Source organism: Triplophysa dalaica, chromosome 18 (genome assembly GCF_015846415.1).
Source record: "Triplophysa dalaica isolate WHDGS20190420 chromosome 18, ASM1584641v1, whole genome shotgun sequence".
Taxonomy (NCBI): domain Eukaryota; kingdom Metazoa; phylum Chordata; class Actinopteri; order Cypriniformes; family Nemacheilidae; genus Triplophysa; species Triplophysa dalaica.
In genome coordinates, this window is record NC_079559.1 from 8699249 (window position 1) to 8718479 (window position 19231).

Consider the following 19231-nt stretch of genomic DNA (forward strand, 5'->3'; position numbering starts at 1 on the left):
TAAAGCTACATTAAAAATGTTTAAAAAACTTTTTCACTTACTTGAGGCTTGATTACAGAGGCACTCAACAATGCAGAGCAACAATGCCGAAGCTGAACCTCATTGTTACTGTTTATTACTAAAAGTTTATGAATACACGTGCACTGAGAGGGGCACTGACCAATCACAACAGCCCGAGAAACGGAAGCTCGCTGATATTTTATGGGTGGGACATCTTCACAGACACACTCTAAGCGGGGAACCAATCACGACAGACCTGGTCAGCTTTACCAATCAGAGCGTTTCAGAAGGAGGGACTTTATATAGACCAGAAGAAATCCAGTCGTTTTGTTAGAAAGGGACAGCGCTGAACAATAGACTTTAAATATGTGAAATATAAAGCGTTTTGTTTTTATTAGAAACATGAACATCCATTGTTAAACACACAAGAAACATCATCAAAGCCTCAAACACAGCAAAAGAATGGCTCCTTTAAAATATATCAACGCCATTGTTTTGTCTCAAGATGCTCAGGCATTTTCATAAAAGCGACATAAATATTTTAATTCAACTAAGGCATAGTCCTGGCTTAAGCTAAACCGTGTCTGTGAAACCAGGCCTTTTGAGTGATAATTTCAGTCAATACATGCATTAATATTTACAGAGTTGGTAAAGTGGAGGCTATTGATCATATTCTAGACCTTAAATGGTGGCTTATTTTTCCACATCCCAATAAATCCCAAAATATCTGAGTGACATAAATGAGCAGTTTAATTGCTTCATTACCATGACAATAGCTTTAAGTCAAAGATATATAAAAGGCATATCTTCCTGATCATCTCAGCCTGAAAAACCCATGTAAAAAGGATTTTCTTTATTAAGGGTACTTTTTGATTATTATGATATTCATCATTTCTGTATTACTGAGCCTTTGTTTGACTATTTCTGCTGTCCCCTGTAATCAAACAAATGTTTAATTCAGCCATTAAAGTGGTAATTCAGCTCAAATGAGAGTCATACTTCAGACGGCACTGCGAAACAGGGATTAAGCATCATTTTTGTTAATCAAACATCTATCTTAGCAGTTACGCCAGAGGCTTGTATAGAACAAGGTGGCCGCATGGTCTGTTACTTTACTAGCGATTTTTGCAGTGCAGTGATTTACACCCAGTTTATGTGCGATGTCTGCTCAGGGTTCCTGTCTGTTTTTGATAAGCTGAAAAAACGCTGATGGTTTTCTTTTGTAATTTCCCCTTGTGGAGAAGACAGAGGATTGTAGATCATACAGCATTTAATGAAACACTATAACAAGAATTCTGAGATCTTAGAGCTGGCCACGGACCATTGAGAAACGTTTTAATAACACACCGGTTGAATGCCAGTGCCCATTGTGCTTGGGTGATTGGGATCCAGGGCAGAAAGTTCTACCCTACTGCCCATCTTTCGTTTCAATCTAAGGGAAATATCAGCGTGTTGCTGTCTTTTTTGAAGCTTTTAAATTTTAAAGCGTACATACACAATGTGGTTTGTTTAGATTGGCACTGAAATGTGAGCTATCAATGCATTGAGGGCATCTATAACATGGGGAAAGTTGGTAAATGTGTTAACTATTCCTAATAAGAGTTAAGCACAGTCTTTAGATATATCATTTATCATAGAAACAATAAAATGTATGATTTCAATATGAACCATTAACAATTGTATATTGTTAAAGTTATTCAAACTTATGGAAACCATCAAAACAATTGTTTCTTTCATGTTCAAAAATGCTTTTGTTATTATTTAATCCTTCTCAAGGCTTTACTCAAAGTTGAACAAAAAGCCATAATGTCAAACATCTCTTACCGACTTGAGAGTCATTCACACAGAGCGCTAATACCCCTTCCAGTGTACAAGAGTTTCATTTCTGATACACAAAGAGTACATCCTGCCTTTCTTTGTTCACCTTTCCTTGCAGGTCCATAGCTTTCAACTCAGACGCACACTGAGATTTCTCTTTGCCCCTCTTAACCCGATAGCGACTTGGACTCTTGAATTGCTTTTTCTGCTTCTTTGAACCAATGAAAGTTTATTGGGTGGCTGAGGAGTTTAGAATCTATTTTGATCCCGCTGACTGGAATAGCTTCTCCCGCATGAGGGTGCCAATTACAGTGCCACCGGGTGCTGGTAGAGCGTGGGTGAGAGGGGGATTGGATCACAAGTCCATTCGTGTCAGACCACTTCTTTAGCAAAATGAAAAAACAGATACGAGGTGGCAATATCCAGTACTTCTCCGATCGAGTCTTTGTGTTCTAGATAAATTGTGTGCATTCTTTTTACTATTGTTTTTAATTAGTCAGTGATAAATACAAAAACATTACAGGAGTTTTATATCAGGAACCATGTTCCTTGATCTTTTGAGATTAAATAATTTCTTTAAGATATAAAAACTTCTATACTTTAGAATTTCCGGGTGCCATGAAAAATAACTCTCATGGAAAGTAAACTGCATTGATAATTTGTTTTGTACTTCCAAAAGAGTGTCTCCACATTTAAGTTTCTTTACATTACATTACAGCGTAATGAGGTTAGATTCCTAATATAAGATTGTTAGTAAAATATGAGAAAGATGGTCAAACATTTTAGCTGCATGAAGTTCCTACCGCACCTCATTTCCTTCTGAGAAATGTCAGCGTTAGAAAAGAATGGCCAACGTTTATCTTTCATCACTTAAAATCCTAGAGGCCTGGGCGGCACATTTCAGCATGGATTGTTTTGTGAATCTATCACAATGTAATGCAGACTTTGCCAAAAGGCTGTTATTGAAGGATGAGGCAATTAAAAACCATATTGCAGCCGACAGCAAACCTGCAGATAGGAAGCATGTGCTGCAGAGCAATGTATCTGATTTCACATGCAAAAAAGTCTTTAAAATGGCCAACAGCGAAAAATAAGCTGATTTATTTCAGTGGAAAGGTGCAAAAGTGACATAAACTTAACTATGACTGATTTTTATACCTAGCATTGTTATTAACATTAAAGCGTGACGTAACAAAAATAACTATAAAATAAGGATGGCTTGAACCCCATGCCTTCTCACAAACCTCTAACACTTAGTTGTTGGAGGATTCATCCCGGAATGCAGTCATGTCTCGAAGCCCAAAGGAGTCAATTTATCATTTTGGTGTGTGAATGTCAGAGATCTGTCAAAACCTCTGCATGTTTAGAGAGTCCATTTCAAGAGTCTATGGCATAATGTCTCTAAAGAAGCCCAACTTTATTTTGGCAGCAGTAGACACAAGTTTCAAAATCCTCACATCAAAGAAAGCTATACTGAGGTATCTAACGTTCTGTGTTTCCGGTTGCATACAAATATGATATTGATAAATCAAACAATTTAAGCGTTTCCTCAGAAATGTCCATTCTTTAGCATTGAGATCTTAAGATCCCCAAAATTCATTCCTCAGTCATGTCCTATTTCTTGTTAATAATTCATTACAGATGGAATCTGTGATATCCCCCCATTCAGAAAGGCAACCATTTAACCTTAAGCCTCAGGCAGGAATGTGTGAATACAGAAAGAATAAGCATGAGAATCTTATTATTGGTTTGCAAAATACTAAAGGAATATGTCTGTACTTATGAAATGTCTTTGTGGCTGAATCAAAAAAAATGTCAATTCTGCTATAGCAGTTCAGATTTTCGGTTGTGTTTTGAAGACCTACCTGGTATAACAATGAGTCTGAGTGGAAAAAAGAATAAAAAAATCAATAATGAAAAAACCTTATCTATCAGCCAAGTCTAAAATGTGATCTTGAATTGAGTTTATTCATTTATCCAAATGACTGCTTGGGTGCAGTTAAATGATTAGTTTTGCATTGAAACGTCTCTAAAAACTCATTTCTTGTTGAACACACAAGGCTCAGTCTACCACGGGTGAAAAGATTAATTTAAAACCTTTGCAATTGCAGGAATGTTTACTAGTTGAATTGACAGTTTTTCTCATATGTCAATGTCTGAAGCACACTAACAATGTGTAGCCGACACTCATGAGAATCAGCGAACCCTGTTTCAGAGTTTTCAAATACCCATTATAAAATCCAAAGACACACATAAAATTGAATTACGACTAATTCCTCTAAAACTGATATTGCAATAGAAAACAGATATTTTCCAGCCTGTCAAATTAAACCGCTTGAAAATGTTTTATAGAGCGCTACTGATGAAAAAGAAGGTTTGAATAACAAGACCAATTATCTGTTAGTGACTCTCACAGAGTTTATTGGACCAGGATGTTAAAAACCCTTTCAGATTCGATCAGCCAAAAGATGACAATAAGAATGAAATGAATGTCAAGAGCTGTCTGAAGAGTTTGCAAAACTGTATATTTTGGCTTATTTTGCACCCTATTTGTGCTCAGAATGTCATTTAATTTAAGCAAGGAGAAGCGTTAGTATTCAAAGGAATAAATTCTTCTCTGTGAGTGCTTGGCTTATGTTGCCATATGCCTCCCCTTATGCTTTCAAATGGATTATTTTGAAAATTTCGAACAACTTGTGTAAGTATGTACAAAAACGAAAAACACAACTTTTCTTTCATATATCAACGTAATGGAAGTGTAACCTCTCTTCTCAATTTTTATGGGTACTGAAGGATCCAAATGATTGGGTTTTGAAATAACATTTGAATAAGAACTCCATCCGGTTTATTTGTGTTAGGCTGCTGTTTTCATTTTATGCCTGAACCGTTTGACCCAAATAAGCTTCATTGGCGCCTTTTTCTCTTGTTTCCCTAGAAACCTGTTAGATCGAGACACGTTCTCCAAGTCTGATCCTTGTAAGTACATCTCTTTTTTCTATGACAATAGCACTTGTTTTGTAAAACTCAAAAAGAAAACGAAAACATATTTTGGCCATGCAATGTTCAGAATGTAAGCTAAGTGCTTTCAGAGTCAAGTTATTAGTTTAATCTACTCTGTATGCATTACACGTCACTCACACACTTATAGAAACTTCTCAGGCTCCCCAAAGTCCCCAGGCCTCGAACTTTCTGTACCTGACACATCGTTCTCCAGTTCTGTCTCTTCCACACACTTCAGTTGTGCTTCTGTTTTCTGCACTCTGCCTGCAATTTGTCTACTCTGCTGTTTCTTCCAAGTTCCCTTAAACGCATGCATAGCATTTGCATTGCAATGTGACAGATTTTCTTCACCAACATATAATAAATGTAGAGGATGAACTTGGCCCCTCAATACAAATGCATTATGAATTATAGGGACATCTGGGGGTCTTCTTAGACATGTATAGTAAATCTCTTACTAAACACATAAATTATGAAATAGGGACCTAGAGGAAAAAAATATTGTTCAAAGGATGCTCTTTCATAGATCAGTTGTATTTCATCCAAGTACTTAATACTTAAATAGTACAGAGCTATAAAATTAATGTAGAAAAATAAATACCACTTCGCAAGATGTAAACACTGGTCTAGAATCAATCAAGGTTTCAGTTTTTATTTTTTATTTTATTACTATTATTATTTTAATCTTACATATATAGTTAAAAAGAAATTCATTTTATTTGGTTATACAGGTAAATGTTCTGTTGGTTGCATTTTGTTTAAACGTTTGTGTAGCATTAACAATTGAAACAGTTCCTCTGGACTACTGTACATCTTCCGCAATGATCTAAAAAATAATCTGGTTTTAGATCAATTTTATGTTCAGATTGAAATTCTAAATAATATTGATATTTGATGTCAAATCAGACCTCTGTTTGTGTGACATGGCTAAGATCTCTTTTAATGGGATAGTTCACCCAATAATTATGTCATCGTTTACTCACCCTCTTGTTATTTCAAAAATATATGACTTTCTTTCTATTGCAGAGCACAAAATAGATTATTTTAAAGAATGATGGTAAACGAACAACGGTGGTACCCATTGACCTGCATTGGTTTTGTGTTTATACAATAGAAGTGAATGGGTACCGCTATCCTTCGGTTATCAACATTCTACAAAATATCTACTTTTTTTGTCCTGCAGAAGAAATAAGTCATACAGGCATGAAATAACAAGAGGTGAGTAAATGTTGACAACATTTTCATTTTAGGATGAACTATCCCATTTAAGTCAAGTGCAACCATTTATTAGATTTCTGTAGAAGAAAAAATCTAAGAAACAGAGACAAAAATCGGTAACACTTCAGTAAAGGGAACAATTCTCACTATTAACTAGTTGTTATTAGCATGCCTATTATTGGCATGTTGGCTGTTTATTAGTATTTATAACGCATATATGTGACTCTGGTTCACAAAACCAGTCTTAAGTTGCATGCGAACATTTTAAATTAAAGCCAAAAATACATTGTATGGGTCAAAATTATCGATTTTTCTTTTATGCCAAAAATCATTAGGATGTTAAGTAAAGATCATGTCCCATGAAGATATTTTGTAAATATCCAGCCCTAAAACCAGTAACAGTGCTTCAAAGGCAATTTTATCAATATTTTGATTCTTTTGCACCCTCTTAAACAGTTATATATCTGGCAGATATGATCATATCCTAACAACCCATACATCATTTCAAAGCTTAATTATTCAGCTTTCAAATGATGTAAAAATATTGATTTTGAAATAAGACCCATAAGACTGGTTTTGTTGTCCAGGGTCACATATTTTTCATGACCATAATCTACATCCCTAATCCTACCCAATACCTAAACCTAACAACCTTACTAACTATTAATAAGCAACACATTTTTTGGGTAAAAAGTCATAGTTAATGGTTTGATAATAGCGAGAATTGCCCCCTATACTAAAGTGTGACCAAAAATCTTAATCTTATTACTAGCAAAAACACGGTCTTGAAAGATGTTGTTTTTTTACCTTTCTGATCTAACTATATCAAGTTTGTTTTACAGTATTGATGCAAATTGTTTCTTTGCTTTTCTTTGTTCTCAGTGTGTATTCTTTACACTCAGGGAACGGAGTCGAAGCAGTGGCGCGAGGTAAGTGTCCACACTCGAGACCAAACCGACAATCAGTTCAGACACAGACTCTATCATTTCCTCTAATCACCTCTGCATATCCTCCACCATCTCACTTCTCTACGATCCGCCCTCTTCGGTCTCTCTGCAGCCCTCCACTGCCCATTGATTTCCCTGTTGAATATTCATGAATCTGTCCCCACGGCCTTGAGTGATTGGCTGTTAAGATGATTGTACACTTTCCGTTACCGATTAGCATTAAAGTCGATCTGCTGCTAAAGTCACCAGCCAAAGCATTTGTAATGCTTCCAAAATTTTCACACTTAAATTGTGTTGAGCTAGGGGACCCTGGCTCCCATTTGGCAGGTCATTGCAATCAGCAGAAAATCTGACTCCAGAATCATGTCCATAAATGAGCTTACACAAAAATGGAAAAATCTAAATTGGACCGAGCGGGTTGCGGTGCTCCTTGCTGGACTGGTTTTTTGTAGAGAAACCCTTTTTAATTGAATTCCCCATTAACGGGTGACAGTTGTTCAGGCTGGGGTTCTCAAAGTCTATTTCGAAATGTCAGGAAATGTTATCCACTCAAATAATAAGTGCTGCTGGAGTGTCAGTCGTCTTTTATCAGACAGTACAGTTTTTCTGGGATTGCTTTTCCTCTCTTACTACAACAGCTTACATAATACTAAGCAGGTTGCTGACTCCGATTAGCTTTGTGGACTCTTTCACCGGATCCCTTCGGTGTTAAACATCTGTTGTTTGGGTGTTATACCAACCACAGTGAAAAGGAGAAAGCTAAGCTGTAAAGGATTGATAAAGACATTTTTTTTGTATGTGTGTACCTCTGTCAGTAGGAGATTTAGGTGTGTATGTGTATCCTCGGTTGTTTGTGACACAATATAAACGCATGACTATAGCCGAGAGATTTACAAGCCAATATGTGCCCATGTTCTCTCCCAACACCCTTTTTTATTATGTATAGTTATTTGAACTGTGATTCTTTATCTATAAACACTTGAATGAAATGACCCACCAGAGGCTTTAAGATTTTCCTGTGGGGTGTTTTTAGACACAAACCAATACAAGTTAATGGGTGCACGTGTGTTTTCCGTCATAACTTCACTGTTTGGCCGCTTTTATTTTCCCCATGTTGAGATTTTTCCTATTGTTCCATCACTTCTCCAACTCTGCAAATGTAATTTGCTCAAAATCATACGTTATTGTGTTTTGTTTCCCCCTCATCCATGTCTGATCTCAATCACGTTTTTTCTCCATTATGACTTGAAATATAAAAGCATTGCCAAAAGCATTTCCTGAAGTTTATGTTTCTATTTGCATCTGTTCTCTCTAATGGCATTACTCCCCAGAACTAATCTGAATGTCTGTGATATAATACATAGAACACTGCACCTAATGCCAAACAGTATACAAGCTAGCAATAAACAAAGGCTTACAGCCTACAGCACAGCATACGGTAAATAGAATGATTTATAACAGCCATCGAAGTGATGTGAAGTGTGACTTTAAGGTTGTGTAATTGTATTCTGTGTTTATGACACATTATGTTGTGAATGCTAAAAACTCTGCTTGTGTTCTCCTCTCAAAGAGCTGCATTCTAGTCATTCCAGGGCTGGTCTCTTTTTCAACGTTTAGGGCCTTGAAAAATAAATTTCAGTAAATATTCTCCTTTAGTTTTTTGGAAATATATTATGGATTTTAACAGGCTAATGGGCCATTCACATGGTACGCGGCAGTCACATCTGTCCAGTTCAATAGGAAACATGCGGTAAGCGGCAAAACGCAGGCAATTTCATTGGCGTAGCGGATGATGGTGCACCCAAAATGCTGCAGCTTCCACAAGCAAGGCTCTTTGCGGCGGGCGTCGCTGCAGAAAAAGATATTTTATCTTTTGAGCGGCAGCCGTGTCGGATGTAACCAATCAATGAACAGATTATTACCAGCCAATCATAGAACATTTGACTCATCTTGCAGACGAACGCTGAAAAGATGGAGTAAAAGATAGTTTTAACTGTTATTGACTTCCCAGAGCTGTACGATACGTCAAAAATGACCACTCACACCACTCACGGCGTACCGTCTGAATCTGCCTTTAAGAGTTCAGAGCAATACATATGGGCCAGGCCATGTACATTCATATGCAAAAGGATTCATAATGGAAGACTAGTAGAGGGTAGGCTTCATCCCCCTACATATCTTTGACATTTTACATCTTAACATTTTATTACATTTACATTACTCTGTAATGAGGAAAAATGGTTTTATATTTTAATCACCTGATTATCATACGAACGCTAATAATCATATTCCTCCCTAATTTCTGCCTGGCCAGTACAGTTTCCCCCCTTCTGGTGATTCATTTATTTATTCATTTCTCATCTGACTTCTCATATTTAATTATTCATGGGAAACACTATCAGCTGAGGAAACCAGCTGCAGACCTTCTTTCTAGTGTACATCCCAAAGAACGAAAGCTCCTGTAAAACTGTTCTCTTTTCTTTTCCTCTCTGAGACTGCTGTAGGTTCAGAAATGTTTACCCACACTTTCTGATTCAGATTTTTGCTCTAAAACCAACAGGGACAGACCCTTCCAGCGGCTATAGCGGATAAAGAGATGCTTTTAGAGTTCGCGATTCTACATTTTCAGAGGACATTACAGTGAAACAGTTGGTTGTGAAGTAATATTCATACATAAAGCTGAGCTCTGTTTCTTTATTAGCATAGAAATTGCAGTCATTTTTAGTACTGCATATGTTCATATGAATAGACTGTGACCATGTGCCATTAAAGTGACATCCCATGAGCTCAGAGAGCTGCACTTCTGAATATTCATGTTTATTTATCGCCTGTGTGCCCTTTATTTGCATGCAAACACTCGCATACATGCCACACAAAGACTGATTACATGAGGGGGTTCTTTTATTTATCAAAAGTAGTGCTCCAAACATCCTGCAAAAAATTCACCTGTTCTAGTTTTCTTTGCGCCTGCTGACTTAATGCAGCATAGATTATTGGGTATTTATTTAAAAGTTTGTTGACACTCCATTCCATTTTGTAGTGTGGTCCGTGTAGTCCGGTCCTGTTTTTGCTTCCTGCTTCGACATTAAAATGGACATTCCACCCAAAAACGAAAATTCTGTCATGAATCCCCCCCACTAAGTTGTTCCAAACCCATATACATTTCCTTGTTCTGTAGAACACAAAGAAAGATATTCACAAAATTTAGTAACTGACAATTATTGTCAGTAATTCGTGATAGTCAGTAAATCATTGACTACCATGGTAGGAAAAATTACAATAGTAGTCAAAGGTGCCCTAGAACTTTTTGCTTTCCTAAATTCTTCAAAATATCTCATTTTGTGTTCAACGCAACAAAAAATATACAACAGTTTTTCCTTCTATGGTAGTCAAGGATGTCCCAGAAATGTCAGTTGCTAACATTTTTCCAAATATATTTCTTTGTGTTCATCCGAACAAAGAGATTTATGCAGGTTTGGAACAACTTGAGGGTGAGTAAATGATGATAGATAATAGAAGTACTCATTTAAACAAACTCCTTTATTACATTAAGCAAGTCTTCGCTGTATTCACATCACAATGACACAATAAAACTCAACCAGGTGCAAATCCATTTTTGACATTTACTGACATGCATTAGCGATACCTAAGAGGCTTTACAGTGTTTGTGATTCCTGTGTAAATACATTTATGCCAACTCAGCTGAATATAAAAATCAGACAATCACGTTGGCCTGCCGAACTGTAACTTTATTATTTCTATGCTATGCTGTGCTCTTTCTTTGTCTAGTTTGGGAGAACTGAAGTCATCGACAATACCCTGAACCCGGATTTTGTGAGAAAGTACATCCTGGACTATTTCTTTGAGGAGAAGCAAAATCTTCGCTTTGACATGTGAGTTCTTCCCTTTGATGCTGACACAGAGGAATCTGCCTTGCTCTGTGAAGACCTGTCCCACTCCATCCCCTGTTTCTATCTGTCTCTCTTTCTAAACCCTCACCCCTAGCGCGTCCTCCTCTGTAATTATTGATGGTGAATCTCTCTTGACTGTCATGTTTAAGGGGCTGGATCAGTGAAAGGGTGATAAATATTTCAGATGAGTTGTATCCTCAATTTTCGCGCTTCCCTTTGAAAGCAAAAGCACTATGCTGGATGCCGAAAGATTTACACAGCGTTCTCACCTTCACCTGTGTGTCCATCGCATGCTCATTCATTCTTTTAAGTGGGCTCCCCTAAACACCAGCTGGACTTAATTGGAGAATACAGAGTGACTTTGGTCTTAAAACCTTCCTCTTTCATGCTGACTCCTATACCACTTCCACTTACACCAATGCAAATATTTACAGAGCCAAACAACTGTGCTCCAGACCCAGAGTTCCACTCAATTCAACTTTCAATACTGCCAGGAATTTATATGCATACTAAGGGTGTTCCATTTAAATTCTAATTTAAAGGTGAAATGTGTCATTTTTTCGCTAGCTAGTAATGAAACCAGATGGAAGTGCAATATTCATGATTGGTTTCCTTTTGCCTTTCACGTGAACTCACGGCACTGGTTGAGGTTTTAATCAAATAATGTTTAACGCAAAATATATAGCACAACTTAAATTAATAAGTAGCCTAAAGCTAATCTTCATACAGTGCAGTTCTGTGAGGGTTGTCAAGTCTGCGTTTTTCCTGTGGAATTAGGCTACTTTTATACTGTTATCGTGGGTTGTTGTTAAAGGTGAAAATATTCCTTTCATCATTAGTATTTTTAAGGTAAAAATTTTATATTTATGAAACAAAAGCGTCATTATGTTTGCTCCTGTACAGTGATTTTCAAGAAAAAAATGTGGTTAAATTATAGAGGTGACTGCAAAATGTATATTTTAGGTTTTGGTGTTAGGTCGGGGGTCGTTGGGCTAGTTTTGATTGGCTACCCTGAGTTCTGTAGTCCTTTTTAAAGGAACAGGTTAACCAAAAAATTAAACCTGTCATACTCCCCGCCGATTTGTTCCAAATCTGTATAGTTTTCTTTGTTCTGATGAACACTGAAAAAAAAGATATTTGGAAGAATGCCTGTAACCAAACAGTTTCTTGGCCACCATTGACTACCATAGTAGGAAAAATTACAATGGAAGTCAAAATGCCCAAGAACTGTTTGCTTTTCTTCATTCTTCAAAATGCGTATTTTCCTCTGTGTTCAACAGATCAAAGAAATGTTTGCAGATTTGGAACAACTTGATGTTGAGTAAATGAAGAGAGGGTTTTCAATTTTGGGGAACTGTTCCTTTAAAGATATATGTGCCTTTAAAAATGAATTGTTGCTGCAGTAGAGTAGTATGCCGCTTGGCAAACATTTTTAATTATACCTCAAATAACTCAAGCAGAAGGAGATGCCCCTGAATCACTGTCTCTGGATCAGTTTGACTAATGACTTTCATTAATGGCAGAGATTTAATATTGACATAATTACACCGTACCAGCAGGAGTTGTGTTAGTAGTTACTGTAGCAGTCAGCTGTTTAGCATTATGGATACTTTCATTATAAGTTAAGGTAACCCAGATCAAATAACTTCAGAATTGTCGAGCATGCTTTTCACAACACCTTAGAGCGCTCTTGTAGTCACATGATCAATACTGAAAGCTATTTTCTGCCATTTCAGTTATGACATCGACTCCAAAAGTCCAGATCTGACCAAACACGTGAGTATAGCGACGCTGTTCGATTTGTGCATGTGTTTGTTTGCCTGATTGTGTATTAAAGTGAAATTATACTTTTTATATGCATGCCCTCGTTGTGTTTTTGTGGTTGGTTCTCTGCAAGTTATTTAAAAGACTGTCACATTTGATATTGTTATCCAAGCTTTAAACTCTGTGAACTGACAGAAAACAGGCTGGACAGTGAGTCACTAGATATGTGGTAAATTAGTAAATGTTGTAATGTTCCCTTTTTAACGGCCAAAAAAAATATTTCATGACAGGAGATATAACATATGATAAAAAATGTGTGAAATTATCTTTTGCATAGAACCATCCCAATGTGCTTTTGTGTTCATTTCACAGTTCTTTTTCTTTCGTTTATCTCAGTGATCATTTTGGGTGTTTCGTCCCCTTTTTCTCTTCTCCAAAATCTTTTTGTTCTTCTCTAACTCTCTTTTTTTTTCTCTTGGTCCTCTACGGCCTGACTTCACTGACGCCTTCAATTTGGTTATTTTGCTTTGTTTGTCTTGTTCTGTTACATGATATGCTCTGTTGTTATTGTTATATTTGCGGCCTCACATACCTCCTGGAAGCCCTCCGATTTCAACGTACGTCTCTGCCTTGCACTCCTAGACTCTTTACCCGTACATCTTATTTCTATCCAGTATCACCCTGATTTATTCTGATTTTTCCTTTACTTCCTGTATGCCAATCCACCCCACGGGGCAATTTTTGTTTGGACCACCGTTGTTTAGGACTTTCTGGGTCAGACCTTCTGCACTCTGGGAGAAATAGTGGGTTCACCAGGCAGTCGTCTGGAAAAGCCTCTGGGGTAAGGACCTAATTCACTATTCTTTGGGACTTAGCAGCTGTGCTTGAATCCGTCTCAGACTGATTACTAGCCACAAGAAACAGAGAAATTACTTTCTGGGCAACCCCTTTTCAGATGGATGGCATACATGCCTATTGACAGGCTGTTTGTCTAGTCTCATTTATTGATTCATGAATTATTTCCTGCTGAGCTATACTTGTCAATTTCACTTCTTAAAGGTATCATTTATTCACCATTTTGTCATTTCAAACCTGTATGACTTGCTTTCTTCCGCAGAACGCAAAAGAAGATATTTTGATGTATGCTGGTAACCAAACACAGGCGTTACCCATTGGTTTAGTGACCATACAATAGAAGTGAATGAGTGACGCCATTGTTCGGTTACCAACATTCTTCAGAATATCTTCTTTTGTGTTCTGCGGAGGAAAGAAAGCCATACAGTATCAACATGACATGGCGGTGTGTAAATGATAACAGATATTCCTTTAAACGTCAAGCATGTGATGAGGTTGTTATTAATTCACAAGTTCTGTGAAATGCACAGGACTTGCGTTTTTGACCTTGCCTGATGGCCCATAATGCAATGCACTCTATCACTTTAGCCTGTCTTTATGTTCAGACCTTGCTGAAATGGGCCGTAGCCTAGTCTTTCGTTACTGTTCGGAGCATTATGGCTGTGGAACGATGATGGATACCGTCGTCAATGCCTCACCATCTGTGTCCTACAGATGCGTGTCAGAATAGCAGATTAGGCTAGTCATTGTAGATTGCAAACACTAATTGAACACAACCAAAGGCATCCATTCTGCAATAGTGAGCGAAAGAAGGGTTCGGGAAGTAAAAATCCCATTTATTTTGTCCATAGACAGTAAGGAATTAACCTGTCAAGAGAGACATACTATATCATAAGCTCCAAAATTGTTAAAGTGATAGTTCACCCAAAAATGAAAATTGTGTCATCATTTACTCAACCCTCTTGTCATTTCAAACCTTTATTACTCTCTGTCTTCCCCGGAACACAAAAGTAGATAAAAGATTTGAAAGAAAGTTGGTAACAGAACAGCATTGGTTCCCATTCACTTCTATTGTATGGACATAAAAACCAATGCAAGTGAATCGCGGTCATTTAACGACTTTCTTCAAAATATCTTCTTTTGTGTCCTGCAGTTGAAAAAAAGTCATACAGGTTTGAAATGACAACAGTGTAAATGAGTAAAGAGTAAATGATGACATCATTTTAATTTTTGGGTGAACTATCACTTTTAGATATGTTTGTGGTCAACTAAATCTCTTTTTTACACATTTTGCTACAAAGTCATTTGTTCTATTTATTGTATCACTGTTGGTTCGTTCATGTCATTCAAACATTTTTTTGTGAAATCCCTATGCAAAAAATGAATGGGGAGAATCCTTGAACGAAGCCACTGAAAATGCTTGCGGTCTATAATTGTTGTTTGTTGAGCCCTTTGAAGCCAAACACTGGTGCAGTCCGGATCACACATACACATCATCACCACTCCACAGCCTGTAAGTGTTTTATAATGGCGCTTGCTACTTGTATATAATGGTGTGAAAATAGCAAAGAGTTGAAGTTTTCAAGGTAGATATGCAGAGTGTGGTTAGCACATATAAATAAAGAGAAGGTCTGAGGTGAAGCACACCCTATTGATCAACCTGAAAGGCTCACGGCGAGATGAGATGTGTGAATTGCTTTTATTTATCTGTGCGAACTGTGTGATTGGAGAGATTTTGGATGAGGGACATTGATGTGCTTGGCTGCTCAACTGGTGAATGAAGAATCTGTGTGAGTTTTGAATCTTAAGGAGAGAATTGGAGCCCCCGGTGTCGTACGGTTTCCCCAGACTGTGTTACATAAGATACAGTAAGAGAAAGTGAGTTAAAGTGAAAATTGGGTGTTTGTGTTGAAAAAAAAAGCCAGAAGTGAATGCATTTGTGTGTAACTGAGAAATCAAATTCTAGCAGAAATTTGGAAATCTGCTAACCACAGCTAAATGGAGTCTGTCACAGAGCACACGATGACCTGCTTCTGAACAGCCATAGAGCTGTCTGCAGCAAACAAGCTACAGCGTTTTCTCAATCCATTCAGTGCGGTCCATACAGAAGCATTCATCTCTTTGCAAGTATCCATTCTTTTAAAATAAGTAAATCAAAGGTGACACACTTGGCAGCTCAATTTTTAAAGCTCAAAATTGTATGTTTTATGTACAACCATAAAGAGAAATCTGATGGCTACTGCAAAGAATTCAAGTTAATTTATCATCTTCAACATTTAGGTCCGCCTCCGCTGCGTCTGTGCTGAAAGAACACCAAAACATCCCTCTGCTGTAGATTCAATTACATCTCTCAGATCTTGTTTATATAGGAGATATAGGAAGGGAGGTAATCTAACCCTTATTGAATACAGCACATTACCCCTGTGAACGCCTGTGATCTTCTCATTTTAGTGGTGGTGTTGTATTCGGGTTGACTCACCAAAATATGCATAAATATAAAACATTTGAAATATTAGATGGATTTTGATGTTTTAATGGAAATTCCTTATAAAACTTCTTATGAAATTTCTTATTTGTTTTAAGAGCTAACGGCAACATGATTGGCGGGGTGGTACAGTAGGCACTTAATATTTATTTATTCATTTTACACCAGTGGCATTTCAGCATGTGAGTGGGTGATTTCTGCATTTTAGACAACAACTTGCAGCCTGTATTGACTTTTTAACCTTATTAGTAACCATACATAAGTGACCCATACATATGAAATCAAGTCTTAAGTAACAAGGGAACATTTTTAATAATCGCCACAAATACATTGTGTGGGGAAAAGTTACAGATTTTTCTTTTTGCCCCAAATCATTAGGATATTAAATAAAGATGATGTTCTATGAAGATATTTTATAAATTTCCTACTAGTTATTCTTCCGCCAGAAAGTGTCCTTTCATACCAAAGCATATATCAATAGAAAGCTTATTTCTTCAGGTTTCAGATGATGTAAAAATCTCAATTTCGAAAAATTGACCCTTAAGACCTTTGTCGTCCAGGGTCACATATTATCTGTTAGAAGTTACATTCTATTTCCTCTTCGGCTTAAAAACATGAGATGGCACGTGCACATTCAATTTGAGTGAAGCTTCTGGCCCGAGGCATTAGGTCATTATGTCATGCTGATAGATTGAGCCTGTGCCCAAGTATGCTTTGACTCTGTTGCATTGACAAACAGAAAATGAGAGGGAGAGAGAGAGAGAGAAATGGGCCAGCGAGTTCTATCTAGGCCTTAGATGCACTACTCTGGAGGGACATCGCATGTGTTTTGACCGCAGGCTGTTTAAGCTTTTTACTGACAAAAAGGGGCTTTCAGATTTAAATGCTAACCAGAAAAAACACCACAACAGACTATGAGCTTTAAAGTGCAGCGGCAGAATAAAGGCGGTTCAGAAATCCACTGTACGCATTTGCCCCCAATAAAGAATAAAACATTTAATTAAATATTGCTTAAATTATCATAAACAAACCTGCAGTAGTATATTTCCGAGCTGTGGTAAATTAAAACAGCGACCCAGGGCATGTCTCGTCTAATAAATCAAATTAAATGTAAGTTAACGTTGATCCATCATCTTGGATGAGTTTAATTGGAATTCACACGTATAGCAGAGGAGTCTGTGATCATCTAAGCCACTCCATATTATGCAAATATGCAAACATTCACACCGAAGGTTGAGCCGTTTCCAAGTGTTCTTATAGGCTCCCTTCACAGAATTAAATTTTAAGCCATTCTGTCACATCTAGAGAGATGAGTACAGGAAATGCATTTACCGTTCCATCTGCAGAAGCACTCTGGTCTAGGGTCATTTATGAAAGGCAATTGTCCACATAATGTATACATTGATTGCTCTCAGTCGAGTTTTTAGATTGCAGACGGACCGCATAAAAAGCCTCCAGCACTGGAGCACATTAAGTTTATGGATATTCCTCCTGTCGTTGGTTTAACATCAGTTTATTTATTCACCTAGAGGTCAAAATGAGGGCAAGATGAAATATCTTATGGGCTGGAAAAGCTACTATCTCAGTGACCCCTAATGTGTAGGAAAAAAGCTGCTTTTACACTTTTTTTGTCTTTATTTTCTCTAAGCTGAGGGACCTTTGACACATGCACATTGTTGTGCAGTCCACAATAGACACCGGCCGACGACTAAGCAGAGGAGGTAACAGAATTACAGATATGAAAGTCATCAGTCACTACACAAGGTCAGGTAGCTTTGGTAGGCAAAACAGAAAATTCAAAAGCTAAATCACACAAAACAATCATATTGAGTGCTGGTGAATAACTTCAGTATTTCACCATAGAGGATACATCGTATAAGTGCTGAAATATAATCACCTCCGAAGCCGTGGTACAGTTCCTAGTACCACTTTTTAACATTCTCTCAGTTTCGCTCTCCACAGTATTTTATTTTGTCTCATTTGGCCTGAACTTGACTCCAATTAAAAATACTTATAAGTCAAGTGTATTTAATTGGAGTCGAGTTTGGGCCAACTAATAGAAATGAATTCAGGTACCACTTGGGAGAGAAAGATTGAGTGAAGGTTGAAGCTGTCGCTGAATAATAAAGCTACATACATTTTTTTACTGTGTAATTTGCATGTCCACGCTATAAAGCAAAATATAAAACGGCGGTCTTAGACTTCTTTTCTACTTAGCCCTAGATGAACCCTTTGCATATGAGGTAGCTTTCAGCTCTATCATTATTTTGTGGCTGTAGCCATATAAGATATGTTTTCATGAATATGATTTAATTGCAAGCATGCATTTTCGAACAATAAACAATAATGGTTCATGCCAAGCTCATTTAACTGCAGTACCTCTTAAGTAGCTTTATAGAGAAGATGATTCCTCATAACTGTATAATAAAGAAATGCTCGGTTATTTTAGAGGTTTCTATAAATTATAGATTATGTTAGTTAGCAGCACAAAGCGGTGTGTGCTGCTGCTTTGATTTTTCAAGGTTTGCTTAAAGGCATTTTCGAGGTGTCTCTAGTTTTATTCAGATATTTTCTGTTGCGGCACTGTTTGGATTTTAAGGCGATCGAGACGCAAAACTCAACAAGTGGCGGCAAATGGCACACCGCTCTTAATTCTAATGCTGTCGTATTTAAGGATTATAGATGCCTGTCTAAATATGTAAAGCAATTGGATTAAATTTAAAATCTAATTTCAATCCCACATGGAGTTTCAGAGCTGTGCTTCAGCAACTAGTCGGGTTTGCCCTCTCTGTTTGTCTTAGTTTCATGTGAAATGAGTCCAGATAAACTTATTCGCCTAATCTCTTTGTTAGAAAGATGAATGTAAATTTTTCTACCGACCCAATGGTCTGTGAATGCACGGCTTATCACTCTCAACCAGAGCTGTTTATATCTGTTCAGACTGTTCCTGGATCAGCTGCTCTAGTTATTTAATGAACGCATACACGTTTGCATGCTCGGAAACACATGAATATTTAATCCATCTTTGATTCTCATTCTACTGTTGTTCATCACATACTTTTTTCTAATCATTCCTCTCCGTCTTTGAATCTCCTCCGTAGTTTTCTGTTTTTCATTGCCACCTGTCAACCTGCTGCTGGTTTAAATACGAACATAATATTTCATCCTAATGATGATACGTGCAAAAACCCTCCCGCGTTTTCCCTTCCTGCTGTTTTTAATGACAGTTGTGG

At 37.3% G+C, this 19231-nt stretch overlaps 1 protein-coding gene across 2 annotated transcripts in view; it reads left to right on the plus strand.

Moving 5' to 3' along the window:
* cpne5a (copine Va) overlaps window positions 1–19231 on the plus strand; it is a 58641-nt gene that overhangs the window by 5297 nt on the left and 34113 nt on the right. The window contains exons 2-7 of one of the 2 annotated variants that reach the window (XM_056773282.1): window positions 4754–4794; window positions 6919–6965; window positions 10773–10876; window positions 12631–12670; window positions 13261–13275; window positions 13423–13499. In XM_056773282.1, coding sequence (XP_056629260.1) covers window positions 4754–4794; window positions 6919–6965; window positions 10773–10876; window positions 12631–12670; window positions 13261–13275; window positions 13423–13499 — 324 coding nt within the window. The remainder of the gene's footprint in view (window positions 1–4753; window positions 4795–6918; window positions 6966–10772; window positions 10877–12630; window positions 12671–13260; window positions 13276–13422; window positions 13500–19231) is intronic. The other variant, XM_056773283.1, reaches the window with a different exon arrangement.